This window comes from Grammomys surdaster, unplaced genomic scaffold (assembly GCF_004785775.1).
Source record: "Grammomys surdaster isolate TR1022 unplaced genomic scaffold, NIH_TR_1.0 130, whole genome shotgun sequence".
Taxonomy (NCBI): domain Eukaryota; kingdom Metazoa; phylum Chordata; class Mammalia; order Rodentia; family Muridae; genus Grammomys; species Grammomys surdaster.
This window is the reverse complement of record NW_021604588.1, coordinates 26,571,271-26,588,710: the sequence shown is the minus strand read 5'-3', so window position 1 is coordinate 26,588,710 and position 17,440 is coordinate 26,571,271. Positions and strand designations below refer to the sequence as shown.

Below are 17,440 nucleotides of genomic sequence, written 5' to 3'. Positions count from 1 at the left end.
GTTCTGAGGCTAAGACAACACCCAACCAAAGAAACTACTAACAGACCCATTGCAGGGCATAAGGGGGAAAAAAGCAGATTCCAGCTTGCTCTCCTCCTAAATTTTACTCTGCATCACAGTTAGCTCGTTTTCTTTGTGGGAACTGGTCGGTCACAGGAACAGCCTAGAACACTCTAGTCTATCCTGCCTAGCATGGTGTGTGTGTGTGTGAACACACTCAGGCTTCATGACAAGAAACCGGTGCCTGTGTGAAACAGTTGACAGCACAGAGAAGTGCTGGTATGTAGAAGTGATGTCAGAACTTCAAGTCCAAGTTTTAAACCTTCTGAACCAAACTGCTTCCCTGGCTTTTCTGCTGTTCTAGGGACCAGTTTCCGTCCCTTTCCAACTTAATATCCATGTCATGGTGCATCTGGGGATACTGATAGGCATAGGAGAAGCAACAGGTGTAATTAAATGAATGCAGCTTGCCAACAACCCTCTGCATTTTTGAGGCCAAAAGTTGTGCCAGTCCTCCTCACTGTCTACTGGGAACTTGGAACACAAGGAGACAGGTAGCTCCAGGAAGGCTGAGGCTAAGACAGGGACCAAATACAGCAGAAGGGCAAAGTACTTCTTTCCTCATACTGTAGACAGAGGCACTGGGCAGCACGTTGGGGCCCTGTTCTAGGGACACTGCCTTCCTCCATGCCTTCCATCATCCAGGCCTGTGAGCCCAGCTACTCCCAAGCAGGTCACCATGTAGTCTTAGAGCCCTCCAATTCTTCCCAGCAGTTGGAACTATAGTTAGTTCCTCGAAATACTGTAGTCATATGAGTAAGGATGGTGGCAGTGAAGGAATAGCCCTCAAGATGTGGATGAATCTTTGGAGGAGAGAAGGGACCTCACCTGGCCTGTGGCTTCTCCAGGATGTCATGTAAGAGGGAAGCTCAAGCCCTGTTTTTTTTGTTTTGCTTTCATTGAGGACAAATGAGCTTTTGGGAGTCACCCTTGTCTCCCTCATGCTAACATTGTAGCATTTTCTCTATACTATATTCACATCTCATTTTATGTGTATTGGTGTCTTATATTGATCCTGTTAACTGGGGAGAAAGTCCTCCCCATCTTGGTCAATTCTTTGAGATAGCAAAAGCCTTGCAACTAGGCTGCACTCCTTGCATGTAGATAGAAACCAATGACAGAGCCATCCCTAGTCCAAACCACCTCATGTCATAGTATTCACATGCCCTAACCAGCCCACGACTCTGTACCAAGCAGCCAGGAAGAGACCCTCATGCCTTAGAGCCAACTGACATACACAAATCAATCCTCTGGCCCTATAGCACTGTCCTTCCTATGAAGACTAAGAGAAGCTAGAGCAAGCTTTATTTTTCTGCCTGAAAGGAGGCTGCCTTGGCATGGGGGTTCCTTCTCTTAAGAATTTATCTGTAAGTTGTATTCTGGTTGGCCATTTTGGAATGATAATAACATCTGTATCTTAAAACCTGTAGTTTTTGAAGAAGGAATGGGTTATCTTCCCTTGGTATGAGTTCAAGGCTCCCATTCCTCACACCTCAGGCTCTAGAAATTTAACAGAACAACAATGACTGGGGGCTTAGGAGAGACTTAGCTGTCAGGAGGCAGAGAGCGTCCAGGTTCTTCCTATGATTCCAGTTCTGAACTTGGGTGAATGGAGAATCTGTTTACAGAGCTAAAAGGGCTAAGTCTAGTATGATGGGAAGTCATAACCATGAATATCTTGTGCTTGGGGCAAGTTATCTATCCATCTGGCCTTAGTTTCTCCTCTAGGCAATGAGGGTGTGGGACCTGATAATCCTTAACACTTTTTTTTTTTTTTTTTGGTCTAGCCTAGCATTGTGTTATTTCTGTGCCCTCTGTTTTCCAAGGAAGCTTTGGCTTGCTGGACATGTCAGAGATAGAAGGAGAGACATCATTCCACCTTTTGCTTGTCCATCTCAGCTTTCCCAATATCCCAAAGGTCACGAAGTAATAGTTGTAATTCACAATAACAATAACAGCCAATACAGCATCTTCTGTATTATAATTATGAATACAATATTGTTCAGAAGACGCCAGTTAAAAGGAGTGAGACGGTGCTGCAGGAACAGACTGAAAACTTTGCAGTTGCTCATCCGACATTCTGTTCTCATCAGAATAAGAGAACTTTTCGAAATTCACAAACACTCATAGCTAAATGGAATAAAATTATGCAGCTATGCAAAGGACTGAAGACGCTGTGGTCGTCTGGCCAGTGGGTCAGAATTCTCTGTCTGCTGACATTAGGTATAGACATGAATTCCATAGCTGGCCTGTTCAGACACTGCAAAGCAAGTCTTTCAGCCATTTGCCTACAAGGAGCACAGAATCACAGAAGGTAAAGGACTTGGTTGGAGCCATATAGCCCATAAATGGCAGATTCTTACTTCTAATACAGAACTTTCTAAATGTGGAGGAAGAGCTTCTTTCTACCTCCCACGCTGTTTCTCATTTATCCTTTAAGGGAACATTTTCACTGGAGTGAACATAACCCTTTTGTGCTGTATCAAACTCAGCAGCCAGCACTTTTAGACCATTGCTATATCACCTGAAATTATAATGTCATCACATTTGTTTCTGGATGATTCAGGTGGAGCCATGACTATAAAGTCAAGTCTTCAATCATTTTCCCTGTCTAGTGGTCAGGCATCCAGGTACCTAACCCTTAGCTCCTGGCCTTGCAAGATATGCCAGAGAGCCATGGCTACCAAAGCCAGGGAAGGGGAAGACCAAAGGTTACTCACATTGACAGATTCTTTGCCATTAAACTTGACTCGGACCCTTGGCTCCTGAATGACATCCAAGTTGAAGCCCGTGATGGTTAGGGGTGTGTGCCCACTGGAAACAAGCAGAAGCTAGGTTAGGTAAAAACCCCTTAAATTTGGTAAACTGAGATTCAACCACGAGGGTCTCCAGTATGAGCCACCCTTTGACTGTAGGGCCTCTGCAACATCATTTCCCTTTGGGTGAATCCTGTTAACCTCACCTTTCTCCAGATACAGTACACCAATCACACTGTCTTCCAGATGATGTGTTCAGATAACCTCAAATCTCTTTAGATGTACCTCACCAATCTCACTCACCTAGTGATGCTCCACTCTGGCTCGATACGTTGGACTCGTGGGTCATCTATATACTCGAACTGCAGACTGCTATCTACCCGGGCTCTGTCGACACTCACGGAGACAGGGACTGGTCCTAGTCCATTGGAGGATGGGGGTGAAACACATACAATCTCATTCATTGACCTCCTGATGGAGAAACAGAGAAGGGTTAAGACAAAAGAGATGGGTATGAACTAGCTTGAAAGGCATGTCCCCCGCCCCATGTGTGGCCCGTGATACATTCTGCTGTTTTCTTATTTTCTGTGCTATAGAAATATCTACCAGTGTCCATCAGCCCCTTCCCTGTACCTTCGCTGGATTAGGAAGGGAGCACAGTAGAAAGGTTAAAGAATATGGGTATAGACAAGGATCTACGAGACTTTGGAGAACTCCTTTTTCTAGAATATGACTAATCAACACTTAGGGTCCAGTCAGGTTGTCAATACATATCCATGTCCTCTGTTGCGATAAAAATACAAGGCTTGCTCTGTAGACCAGGCTGTCCTCGAACTCAGAAATCTGCCTGCCTCTGCCTCCCAAGTGCTGGGATTAAAGGCGTGCGCCACCACCGCCCGGCAAAGGAGATCAGGCCTCTATCCCCGCCTTCGCAAGATTAGAATCGCCACAGCCCTTCTATACTTAGAGAAGGGAGGAGATGTCAGGGGCAGCCCTGCTTATACACTGAAGGCCTAAAATCAGACATAGGCCTAAAATCAGCAATAGGCCTGTCATACATGTATACTAACACCACGTCTTGGGTCTCTGTGGAAAAACATTGAAACAGATGGCTATAAGCTAATGTAAACAGGCAGTTTTCACGGAAATTTACAAGCCTGAGTAGTCATAGACCTTGTAAATAGGTAGCCTTGGCAGACAATACCAACTTAGATAAGGACAAGTAAATCATAGGCAGAGTCATAGTGATCTGTCCCCTGAACCTTCACCCAGCCAATACCCTGTTCTGAAAGATATCTGTATTCCCTCTAAACACCCACACTCCAGTGTCATTCCCCACGTCCTGCCTTTCTGTGTTTATAACCCCTGTGTGAATGAATTATGATTTGAAAAATATAAATTATTAAAAAGAAAAAGAAGAAGAAAATTGACAAATTATGTTCTAAAACAAACCAATCAAAAAAAAAAATACAAGGCTTGCTCTGGCAGAGTTTAGAATGCAAAGTGCTCAGGTGGGTAACATGGGGTAGACTGGGGCCTAATCCGTGGATTCCTTCAGAATTCACCATAAGTCTGAATCCTCAGGGCTCATGGTTGTGGCTGACAATATTAGGTGGATTTTTTTTGTTAGCTTTTTGTTTGTTTGTTTGTTTGTTTTGTTTTATGCACAGATGATATGCTTCACCATCCTTCACAGAACAAATCTGTGCTTAAATTGCTGAGACCAAGCCGGGCAGTGGTGGTGCACGCTTGCAGAGGCAGGCAGATTTCTGAGTTCGAGGCCAGCCTGGTCTATAGAGTGAGTTCCAGGATAGCCAGGGCTATACAGAGAAACCCTGTCTTGAAAAACCAAATAAATAAATAAATAAATAAATAATAAAAAAAATGCTGAGACCATGTCACCTCCATGAGTCTCAAGTCCCTACAGTGAACCTTAGCGTGGGGAGCTCCTGGGATTACTCCTCATCTGTTGTAATAATCCTTGCCTCCAGTTCCCTTTAGATGTTACCAGCCCCTCCAATCTATGGGATATAAACTGGTAAGTGGCATACATTTCTAACAATGACTAGCATGTCTGAGCAAGGAGAGGACCAATGAGGAGGTAATGGGCATGCCAGACAACAGCAACACACCATCCTTCACGTTTACCTTACCCATAGAATTCGCAGGTCTGATTGCCCAGGTACACTGCCACGCTGCTCCCAGCACCCAGGTAATGGCCTGTGATGGTCACCATGGTACCTCCTGACTCTGGTCCCCGGATCGGGCTGAGTGACAGCACAGAAGGATTCTTTGAAAAGAAACAGAGAAACATTCCTAGCTTAGGTTCAAGGCTAGACATAATGGTAAGAGGAATAACAATCATGCTGAGAGCTGAGGTAGTTTTCCCACCCTCAGTAGTTCCAAACATCATTGCTTTCTCTAGGGAAGGTGAAGGGCTGCCATACATTGGAATTAATAATTAACTTCCTGAGGAGTCTTGTACTCATAATACTGAAGAGAAAGCTGATAAGACACTGACTAATCTATAAAGTAGTTTGCATCTTGAGAACAATTTGAAAATGCTACTTTATATACAGCCTGTTCTAAGGTTTGTTGTTGTTGGTTGGTTGGTTGGTTTTGGCACAAGATCAATAGTACTGAGTAAAATGTTCTTGCCTAAGCTGGGCAGCTGATAGACTGCAACCTCTATGAATGGTCCATGTATATGTCCTCTTGTCCTGCCCTAAGCACTGAGACCTCATTCTTGATGCCATCAGTAAATGTTAAACATGGCTTCTCTGACCCTTACTAGTGGATGAGAATATCACTTGCAAGTATGCTCACTTAGCTTAATGTAAAAGAAATTAATTAAAAGAAACTCTAGCCTATCATGCACCAAGCAGAGAGCAGACCTAAATCAGAAAGAATTGCTTCTGCCTAGTGGGCGCTGATAAGGAAAGTGTGTGGTTTTGTTTTTATTTGTTGTTATCTTGTTAGATAGAGTCTCAATACATAGCTTAGGCTGGTCTTGAGCTGGAGACCCTTCTGTCTCCACCTCCTGAGTGCTGGGATCAAAAGCATGTGGGAGACACCACACACAGCGTGGGAAGTGCATTTAACTTAGTGAATGGATTCTAGTCTGTACCAGCCCCTCACTCTCTATGGCCCTGAGATGGGTCACACGATTATTCTAGATTTCAACTTGTTCCTTTATCCATTGAGGAGAGTATGGTGGGCCTAGGACCCTTTGCAGTTCTGATATTTACAACTCTCTATCTTTTCTTTTTGCTCTCATGTGCCCTTGGAAGGACATGAGGTAGAGTGGCTGCAGACAGACTGGGGAATCTGAGAGAAAAAAGTGTAAGGAAAAAGGTAACAATGCCCAAATGAGAATATAGGCCTGGAAGGTTTATAAACTAAGTAGTAAAATGCTTTAGGAAGAAGAGAATTTTGTGACTTGATGATTTTAAAAAACTCTTAGTGAGGCTGGTTTGACCCCATCCACTGTTGTTAACACCTTTTTAATGAAGTACTCAGTAAGGAGATGTAGGTAAGATTTAGAAAAGGAACTTAAGGGGCCCCTATACAATGTGTTGATTCAGGATTCATTGAGCCTGAAGAGACTCCAGGACCTCAGAAGCAGTTTATTGATTTGGCATGAATTTAGTGCCAGCCTCACAGAAGATTTTGGTACCAAAACTGCTAGATGAAATGTCTTTAGGGGTGTACATACATGTACGTGTAACCATACAGACACACAGAACTGTCAGCTCATATGTTCTCTCTCCTGTCTTATGCACAGAGGTACATCTCTGCCAGATTAGAGACTCTTCTAATCCTTAGCTTAGAATATCCTCATCAAAAATCAAAGCATATGGATAAGTATAAACTGCTTAATTTGTGTGTCTTCATTAGGCTAGAATTAGATCACAATGTCACATGGAGGGATAAAAGGCAGCCTAGTCTTTCATCTAGAACCCGTTTTCTAAGGAAGGTTTACAGTTTTGCCTTACTTAGAACTCTGACCTATGGTCCTCTGAGGCTCCAAAGTTTCTAGGTTTTCTGGGTTTTTGTTTTTTTGTTTTTGCTTTTTTTAAAAGTCATGTGACTATTCAACCCCAGAAAGAAAGCCTTCTATGCAGGGAGGCCAGAAATTCGCTTTACTGGTCACATGGTCTGCCTGGCTAGGAGGATCAGATGAAAATTCTCTGGGATAAGTCTGGACCAAATGTGTATCCTTGTGGCTAACCTTGGTCCCAGTACTTACCACAAAAGTATACTGCTGGTGGGACTTGGTCATGAACTCTGGCTTGCATTCCCCAATGCACAGGCGCACGGGCCCAGATGTGGTACCTATAAGGGCATGGCCCATCTCACAGACGATCCTGAGAAGACAACAGACCTCCCAGTGAGAAGCTTGACAAGGCTGCAGTCCCTGTTCATTTGCTCAGCAGGCAGTGGGTGACCCATCACTGTCTTGCCATAGTGCCAGGCCATGGCTTAGTTTAGTACCATTGTGACCATGAGTTTAGTATTGATCTCCCGGGCTTTGTACCACAGTGAGAGGTTGGATATGATTATATATAAAAAGCTGTGGGTGTCTCTGATAGACCATTCTACCCCAATTCCTGTGAGGACCTAGTTCAGTGCCTCACCATGGGTCACATCTAGGATTGGTGGAATGAGTGGACTGTCCAACAGAGATTGAGGAGTAATACTTAGTTGGTGTTTTCTGCTATGCAGCAAGCTGACACTGCAGCTCTCCCTAAGAGCACAAGTGAATGACTGTCACACTGATTCAGCTGTAGCCTGTTTCCTGCAGTGAGCTCTCCAAAGCAGGCAGATAACCTGGTGGGATAACGTGAGCATCCAACAGCATCTCCCAGCACAATGGCAGGAGTTCATGGACATGGGTGGTGACTGAGTTCATTAGGTGCCAAGTGACACTTAATCAAGGCTGAGCATACTCGGTGGGTGAGGCCTTGGTTAGGAGTCACGTCTCCCATTGTTGGGAACACTGGAGGAAGATGCTCTGCACTTTCTCAGCAGGTCAGATCAATACATCCTGGTGATTTCCCTGGCTCTTGAGATAAGTTACAACAGAACACTAGTCCCTTACATCATGGTGCCTTTCAGAAAGGGTGGGCTGTAGGGGATGGGTAGGAGAGGGTTCTACCAGTCTCAGTAAATAGGGGGCCAAGAAATGAGGAAGGAAAGTTTCTTCTTGCTTCCTGACACCATTTCAGATTGCAAGAGCAGTGCCCGTGCATCCATGCTAGGTTTGCTTAGTGGGGGATCAGAAAAGCAACCCTCCTCCTCACTTAATCTCCTGTATTATCCTGGCACAGCGTGAAGACTTGTATTTAACGGATAGGTGCTTATCTGTATCGTTTCTCTAGGAAAGAAGGTAACTAAACAAATATTTCATTTCAATGTAATAAAACTAGCATTAAACAAATCTCTCGTCTCTCTCTCTCTCTCTCTCTCTCTCTCTCTCTCTCACACACACACACACACACACACACACACACACACACACACACACGCCACTAGTTTCCATCCCCTTCATAACAGTTAATCCTAAATGAGTACATTGACTCCTGGTAAATAATTACGTAACATACAATAACTGTCTTTTATGTTTAGTATACAAGATGCAACAGAAAGCACTTCATGGAAGAAGGTTATCCATTTACTTTACCTATGAATAAATAAATTCACTATGAACCCACATAGTGTGATAACAACCATCAATTAGTGTTGGTATGTAGTTCTCTCCTTAAACCTCATTATGAAGCATCTGAGAAGCTTAATCTAAGGTGTTCGGTTATTTTCATGCTGATCCTTGCTTGGAGTAACAACTCAAAGATTGTTTTCTGGTGCTGTACCCTGCTTTTGTTTGTGGGTCCCTGATTTTCTACAGCTCACCCTTTGGCCCCTAAAAGAACTCTGGAGAGTCACTGTCTTGAGGACAGTGAGGGTGGGGTCTGGGAAGCAGATAAGCGTTTCCATTTCTTCTAATCAAGCCTGGCTCTTTCTTCATTCATGGCCAGTATATACTCTGTGGGAGAGATCCTCCACAGGAGAGAGATGAAGCAATTACTGTAGGCATGAAGTTGTGGAAAAAGGAAATTGGAGGACACATGAAGGTTACAAGGAAGAATGAACTCTTGATCTTGGGACTGGGCCTATTTCAGAAAGGAAAAGGTCTTGTCTGGCCTGCTCAGCTGTCCATGAAGGGCTTAGGAATTGGCTGGGCATATTGCCTTCCTAGGTTCTAAACATTTTCTTGCTTGGAGTTCATGTTCCAAAAGCTAAATTTTATGTATGGAACCCCTGGAAGAGGAGTGAGAGAAGGAGATGGAGCCAATCCAAGGATCTGGACTAAGTACCTGTAGCTTGCTTGATCTGAATGAAATCCATGCTTGAATGAGCCTGAGGCTCATTGTCCTCATTTAGCAGCTGAGCTCTGTCTCCCCTGGCTGTAAGTAGGGAGAGGGCTGGGGTCAGGAGTAGGCTACGAACAAAGGTTTGCATGAGCATGTCTCAAATGTTAGACTGGAGTTTTCAGAAAACCAAGCAGCATTGTGGAAACTCTTTCACTCATGGGCCCTTTAAGGCCATTTGGAGAGGACTTGAATTTTCATAGAACACCTGTCCTTGCTAAGGGAGATGAGTTACAGAAGAAACACGCTGTAGAGGTAGAAAGGGCTATGTAGAAAAATAAGGGTTGTGCCACAGTAGAACCTGTGACTTAGTAACAAGAGCTATAGCTGCCGATGGCAGAGGTGGGCCACAAGACGGGACCCAACATCACATTAATCCTCTGCTCCAGGAAGGGTCTTATTATTTCTGACTTACAGACAATCAAGATTCAGGGATGCTACATGACTTATTTAGGGCCACATTCCAACAAGTGAAGGGCCCTGAGTGAAAAATAGGTGAGCCTCAGTTCCGAGTTTGTGACTTTCACCACTCCATTTTGTGGACAGTGGATCATTATCTTATACATGAGTGTATATATATATTCATATATATATATATATATATGCATGTATGTATGTGTGTGTATGTATGTATTGTGTATATATATGTGTGTATGTATGAATGTGTGTGTATGTATGTGTGTATGTATGTATTGTGTGTACATATGTGTGTATATATGTATGTATATATGAATGTATGTATGAATGTGTGTGTGTGTATGTATGTGTGTATGTATGTACACATGTATTTTGGTCAAAGTCTCACTACATTTTCTAGGATGGTCTCCAATCTCTGGGTTTAAGCAGCGTTCCTGCTTCAGCCTCCCGAGTAGGTTGATGTATAGGCATGTGTCATCACACTTGTCTCAGATGCTGGATTTAATAAAAAGCTCTGACTGCTTTAAGGGAGGAACAGCACAGGCATCATGCTAGTGACAGATTTTGGCAAATACAGGAAACAACACCACTCATTTCCTCAGCTCTGAGACTTAGTCACTTGATGTCTCCTCTTGGCTGTGGACCACCACAGGCATAAGAGTATACTTCACTTCCTCCCGAGTCTCATTTGTATTCTCTGGTTTAATTTCTCAGAGGCTTCCCAGTTTCCATGTCCTCTGGGTTCCTGGTTTTTCTGAGACTCCCTGCATATCACTAAGAGGCAATGACTAGAGATAGTGAAATTTTCCCCTTATAAAATGAATTGAGCCTAACAACTGTCCAGTTTCCATATGATGATTTATTTGACTCTTAATTGACAGAGGGGATCTGGAATCACATTAGCTTTCTAGTTGATGTGTGTGTGTGTGTGTGTGTGTGTGTGTGTGTGTGTGTGTATTGCAGACTCTATGGGTCATATTGTTCTAGCTTCCTGAGGACCACTTAGGGGATTGTACACATCAGCTGTTCCTAATTTACAGATGGGCCATTTGAGAATCAGGAAGCAAAGTGACTTGGCCAATGCTATTCAGTTCATCAGTAGCTGAACTATAGCTTGCCCCCAGGCTCCTGGCATCAGCTCAGTTTTCTCATTATCTCCATACCACACTATCTCCAACAGACATGCATAAGTGATGGCTCACTTCCTTGGTGGGAAATACAGAGGTTCAGCACCCATCCAGCTGTGTTTGAGTTCACAGATAAAGAGGGAAGTCAGATAAAAGCAATCCCTTGCCTCTGGAGATGCTGAGTTGAAGTCTGGACCTGCAATCCACTGCCCAGAAAATGTCCTATGGCTGAATCATCGTGCCCTCCATAGACATGTGGGGTGCTGATTTCAGGACTAATCAGAACCTTTAAACTAATATTAACCTAATTGTGGAATGATAGATGGCAGACACAAGCATATGGTGAATCATTACTGCATTCGCTAATCCTGCTTGTGGCCAGGATTCTGTACTGAGCCCAGTTAGCCAAATTCATGTCTTGCAGACATCTGTAATGATTACACCTGCTGCTCACTGCCCAGGATGGAGGCCTAATGATGTTAACAAACTCTGAAACCTTAGGAGAGGTAATGAGCCTGGCACAGCTGGAAACCAGGTTGCAACCAGCGAGGCATAGGGTGTCCTTCACTGCTTCTTGCCTGTCCTGAGCTTGAAGCAAGGAGCTGCAAGAGACAGCTTTAAAGGGTCACCATCGACCTCAACAGGCCTGGAATGACTGCCTCTCCAGGGTCCTTTCATGATTACACTTCCAGTTCATCTGGGTACTTTCTTCCCCATATTCCTGGGTAAAGAAGTATACTTGACTTTGTAAACAGACTAAAGTCCTGTTTACAGTCCACTAGATGAAGGCCATAGACTAAATGGCTTGCTGAAGTATCAGGGCTGGTTAGCAGAGGAGCCAGGGTCAGAACTGTTCAATCCAAACCTTGGGCAAGTTTTGAGTCCAGCTGCCTGGCACTTCATACTCCTCAATTTAAAGTCTGAGTCCTCCAAGCCCCCAAGTTGGACCATGGGAAGTTCTTGAGGTCCAGATGGATTTGGGGTCTGTGTGTCCAAGTGTTTGATGAAGCTTTGCAGTGCATGGGACTCTAGTCCATGTCTCCATGAGGTTTCCTGCAGGTGGTCCCAGTTCCCTGTGTTTATCTCCTAATGTGGTTCCCTAGAAATACTTATGCATTCCTGACTGTCCTTCTGTAGGTCTAGCCACCACTCCTTCAAATCTCATTCCTTATAGGGATAAGGTTGTCAATGAACAACAGGACCTGGAGACTCAGAAGGATCAGGCTAGCTTTATCTCCTCCTCGCCTGTGACCAGTGGCCTCTTTTTCCAAGAGTCTGGGAATTTACTCTTTCTGCCACTGACCCTTCTCTGAGCTATGCTAGAATAAAGGACCTCTGAGGTTCAGAGTCATGGTTGATGGATGAGTCATAGAGTTTCCAGGTCTTTCTTGCCCAGAAGTTGTGGCGAGTGGTTGCTGTATCAGGGAAATAGGCCTGACAAGAAGTTCGGAGATTTTGGTTCTGAGTCTGCTCTGGTATTTACTTCCCAAGTAACTGGCGAAAATAATCTCCCCAACTTTTACTCTTGCCAGCTTTTGTAATAATTTATTTGTCAGAGTCAGAATAATTAAAAAAATAGATAGTAAGATAGTGTTCTATACACTAAAAATTACTGATGGAAAATAAAGTGATGTTATTTTTAAGATTGCCATTGAGGACTGGCTCTCAGAGGAGCCTGAGGCTGCGGTGTAACAGAGTAAGAGAGAAAATCTTGAGTTAAAGTCATGATCTTATCAGCTCCTGACACACAGAGTTGCATCATCAATAGATGGAGGAGCCCTTGACCTGATGTCACATGACAGAGCATGAAGGATGCTCTCGTGGCCCCCTTCCCTTGTTTCTCCTTCTCTTTCACCCCCCCCCCACTTCTGACCACTTCTTGCTCACTGACTGTAGTTCCCATTGCCAAGGGAACACCCCACATTGGAACATATGTCACTCCTGAGCTCACCCGCCTGCCCGCCACTGCATGCCTATTTTCTAATTTCCAGCTGACATTTCCCTTAGTGAAATAAATGAATCCGCTCCAGTGGAGGCCCTGTTCAGATTAAGCTACTGTCAGAGCGCCAGGCACTAAACAAATTGTTGTCCACAGCCTACCCACCCGGTAGGGTGCATTTCAATGGGGGGGGGGAGTAGGAGGGGCCAAGAGTTCCCAGAGGGGCTTTCAACATTCATGCCAGCAGGCAGACAAAGACTAAATGAGGGGCGGAAAGATCACCTGGAGCCCTGATGCCTGAGGAGAGTAGAATAGGGAAGCAACTGAACAAGGCCTCCTAGGGGCAGAAAGACCCTGAAAAGACCTCTTGGGACCTTTTCCACAGGAGAAGGTGATGTGAAAGATACTTAGGAAAGCCCCAGAGAAGGAAGTACAGAGACTCTCCACTCTGAAGCTCACACAGACAAAGGCCAGCAGGGTGGACTCACTGCTCAGCGATGATGTATTCCCCTGGGATAGGTGTGCAGGGCACTCCAGCCACCTGGACATGGTGAGCGATCTCGGAGAAGTCCAAGCCCAGGTTCACGCCATGGATGGTCACACGAGTCCCCCCTTCAGGTGGTCCTGATACTGTCAAAATCTGTAGGAGGGAAGTGGGGTTAGCCACTAGCTGAGTTATTCACAAGAACAGAAGTTTCCTTTCCCTTCCCAGGAACAGAGTACTTAGCAACTATGGTGAGACCCCTAGAATGTGAGCGCCTTCTATTTTTCTCATCTTGTGCAGAATACTGCTATCATCTTCTTTCTTACACTACTTCCTTAGATCATTCACCCATCCATCCATCTACCCACCCATGCACCCATTCACTCATCCATTAAAAAAAAAACAATCAGAAAACTTTCTGAACTGTCATAAGAACATCACTGATTTATATGCATCTCTAATTCACTATCTGCCTGACTGGGATCAAGTTACATAATCTCTGTGAACTTCAGTTCTTTTCCTGCGAAGAGAGGATTTTCATGTCTACCAAGCTGGAGTGAGCGTGGAAGCACCCAACAGTCAGTTCTTGAAGCTCTGTGTACACAAGAAGACTTTGAAACTATGACAGTAGTGTTATTGCTATTTCTGTGCTCGACCCTGTAGGAGACAATACTCGACAGACTCGTCCTCCAGGAACTTATAAGTCAGGAAGGAAGTGATAACAAAGTTTCCAGTTTGGGATCTGCAGTGATCAGACAGATACAGGGAAGACAGCAGGGACTTGGAACAGGTGGGGATTAGATTTAGCTGAAGGGGAGTATCACAGACCCATACTGCTTACCATTGTTCAGAAAGAAAAAACAATCTCACGCCATATGTTCGAGCGAAGAATGACTTTAGATTTTACATCCTTTCTCTGGCTTCCTGCTAGTAAGTATCATTATTTATTTGTTCATTCTTTAATTCAGTTGCTGAATTCTGATTATCTCATTTTGCTTTAACCCAAAAAGAAAGGAATGGAGGAATCAGAACGCCAAACTATAAACTTCCCAGGAATCCAGTAAATCCCGTAAATAACACTCATGCTTTGAAGTCTGCAGAGTTGCCTGAAGAGGGAAGTAACTGGCTAATCATGATCTTGAAGTGACCTCAGCTCTAGAGAACAAAGAACTTCATACTTGTCAACTTAGGGGTAGAGGTGAGAGTGGTTCTGGGCATCTTATTCTAGGAGTTTCCTTTTACAGTGAGGAGAAGGAGAGCTAGGGATGTTAGGGATGGATCCCAAACCTCAGGCAACCTGTGCACCGAAATAAAAATGCAGCGTATCACTGCATCCTAAGAAAGGCTTGACTTGACTGAGACCAAGAGTCTGCTAAGATCCCAGGATGGTGCCTCTGGATCAGACACCGCCTTTGTATTCTTGGACACTGACCAAGCTCCCCCTGAAGCCTATACATGACAGTTGTCCGAGTTAGGGTTGTTATTGCTGTGATGAAACACCATGACCAAAATCAAGCTGGGGAGTGAAGGGTTTATATCACTCACAGGTCCGTAGAACAGTTCATTAACTAAAGAAATGAGGGTCGAATCTCAAACAGGGCAGGAACCTGGAGGCAGGAGTAGATGCAGTGGACATGGAAGAGTGCTGCTTCCTAATTTTATCTTCATGCTTTGTTTAGCCTGCTTTCTTACAGAACCCAGGATCACCTGTCCAGGGATGGCACCACTTGTGGTGGACTGGGCCCTTCATCATTAATCACCAATTAAGAAAACGCTCTACCGGTCTGCCTTTAACCCAATCTTATGGGGGCATTTTCTCAATTGAAGTATCCTCTTTTCCGATGACTTTAGCTTATATCAAGTTCACATAAGACCATCCAGCATAATTGAACCTTGTTAAGGATGGCGTAGTCAATATGGGTGAGTCCAGGTGGAAAGGGGACACTTTTCCTTGGAGATACCGAATCCTGCCACCCTTCCAAACGTGGACTCCCATGTTCTAGCCAGCAAGAAAAAGATAAATTGTGGGTGGGGATAGATCTTCCTTATTACTGGTGGCATGCTAATCAGACTGTGTCTCAGTGTGGTAGTTGCCAAGCCAGAATTAATTTGGCCTGCTGACTCCCCATCCATTTGTGCAAGCCATCAATGGCGCTGCCGAACTCTTGCCTGAAAGGCCCTGAAAACATTATTCTGAGGACTCATTTTACCTACATCACCTTGTCTGTGACTCTGATTCCTTTTTCTTGGAATAAAATACCCTACCTTATAAATAAAACTAAACATATGGAACAGAGCAAGGGAGATATTGCCAAGGAGACTCACAGGCATACCCCTGTGTTGGGCTAGGGGTGTGAAAGAGAGAAGGACTATGAGGAAAAGAAAGAGCTAGCAAGAGTAAGAAGCCTCTGTGTCTCCTGCTCTGGACATTCTTCTTGGCCATGGTAGAGTTTTTCAGAGGCCAGGGATCCTGCCTTGGAAGATGGACACTTGTCATGAGAGGTGAGGGAAGAAGGGGATGTTCCTATCTTTTAAATAACACCAATGGAAAAGAACATGCTTTTAGCTCTGGGTTCACTTGGACCCTTTTGGACTCGGGTTCCCAGTGCTCCACCCACCCCCACCCCAACCCCAGCACGTGCATGGCTAGAATCCACCTACTCAATGGGTTGGACAGAACTGTGCTGGTTTGCTGCTTTCCTTGGTTCCTTTCCTCCCACTTTTTTTTTTTTAAATCTTTTGTTCACTGAAGTTAATTATAACCTTTCAGAAAAAAAGCTGTGAAATGAAATCTTTCTGAAAGCCTAAAAATATTCTCGTCTTGCAGGTAGCACATGAGTAGTCAGTGCCTCTGGAAGGTTTCTCAGTGCAGCTCCCCTGCTGTTCAGTAATAGCACCTGTTTCTTCCAACATGGAGGGTTAGTTAGACACAGGCTACAGGCACTGGACTGTGGGACCAGTCTTTTAGCACAGAGCTTCTCAGAAGCGTAAGTCAGTACAGAGAAGATTCTTGGGTAAATTGTGAGCAAGTGTTATACTCTTGGAATGAATGTATATGTCAAGGATACATGTGGGTCCAGTAGCAGCTGGCGTGCCAATTGGACCCTCCCTAGATCATCAGACCACACCCCCAGTCTTGGAAAGTGCTGGGGAAGCTGAGTTTTTAAGAGAGCCTGTTTTTCGGGCTACATCTTACGATGTCATCACTTGGAATAGGTGGCCCAAAAGTTCAGAGTAGAGAACAACTAAGCAGCACACAACCATGGGCTTAAAGGAATGCATAGCTTTCAGTTTTGATTCAAACAAAACTTATCTATAAAAGTATGGATTTCTGAGACACGAATGAGCTGGTGATCATCTGATTTGCAGGAGAGCTTCCAAGGCCTCCATTACTGATGACTTCCAAATCTTTGTCATCTGCTCACCCCTCTCTCCTGAGCCCCACAATCATAGATCCAATTTCTCCAGGACATTTCCACCGCCACCTGCATGCCCATCAGGTGCCTTAAGTTTCACCATATCTAAAAATAAACTCTTAATTTTTCTGCCTTCTACCCAAGCCCAATTATCCTTTCAGATTTTCTTTCAAGGTAAATGGGGTCACTATGCTCTTGGCCAGAAAATCCGCAAGCATCTTCAATAGTTACTTTCCGTTCTCCTGCCATGTATAATTAATAAGGTCAAGGTCCTTTTGGTTCTCACTCCCATGTGTGAAAAGATGCTAAGCAGACTTCACCGTCTCACTCATTCTAACCAAAAGCGTCTCTGTGTTCCTCCATGTAAATCCCACAGCTTCCAAGGGTTCTAGTCACTTGGTTCAGAGGGTGTGAGCATTACTGAGGCAAAGTTCCCCTACATGCTGGTCTCCAGCATTTCTTCAGCTCTATCTTCTATTCTATAATACGGCTTCTGTGTCCTAGTAGAGATCAGTGGTTCCCATACTACTATGTACTTTAAACGTTTCTGTGTCAGGGTTGGAGAACTGGTTCAGCTAATCAGAGCATTTACTGCTCTTGCAGAGGCCTGAAGTTTGATTCTTATTACTCACACTGGGTTGTATATAACCTCCTGTACTTAACTCTAGGTCAGGAGACCTGACATCTTCTTATGGCCTTTGTAGATCCTCCCCCCCTTCTTCCTCCTCCTCTCCTCCCCTCCTCCTCTTCTTCTCTTTCTCTCCCTCCCTCCCTCCCTCCCTCCCTCCCTCTCTCTCTCTTCCTCCCTCCCTC

At 44.5% G+C, this 17,440-nt stretch overlaps 1 protein-coding gene across 1 annotated transcript in view; it reads right to left on the bottom strand.

The window, feature by feature from the left end:
* The window catches only part of Plxna2 (plexin A2), a 173,254-nt gene that overhangs the window by 19,539 nt on the left and 136,275 nt on the right, over positions 1-17,440 (bottom strand). Inside the window, exons 12-16 of the mRNA XM_028758728.1 lie at positions 13,216-13,367; positions 7,066-7,183; positions 4,970-5,106; positions 3,120-3,287; positions 2,781-2,874 (exon numbers count right to left, since the gene is read on the bottom strand). Of these exons, the coding sequence (XP_028614561.1) occupies positions 2,781-2,874; positions 3,120-3,287; positions 4,970-5,106; positions 7,066-7,183; positions 13,216-13,367 (669 nt within the window). The remainder of the gene's footprint in view (positions 1-2,780; positions 2,875-3,119; positions 3,288-4,969; positions 5,107-7,065; positions 7,184-13,215; positions 13,368-17,440) is intronic.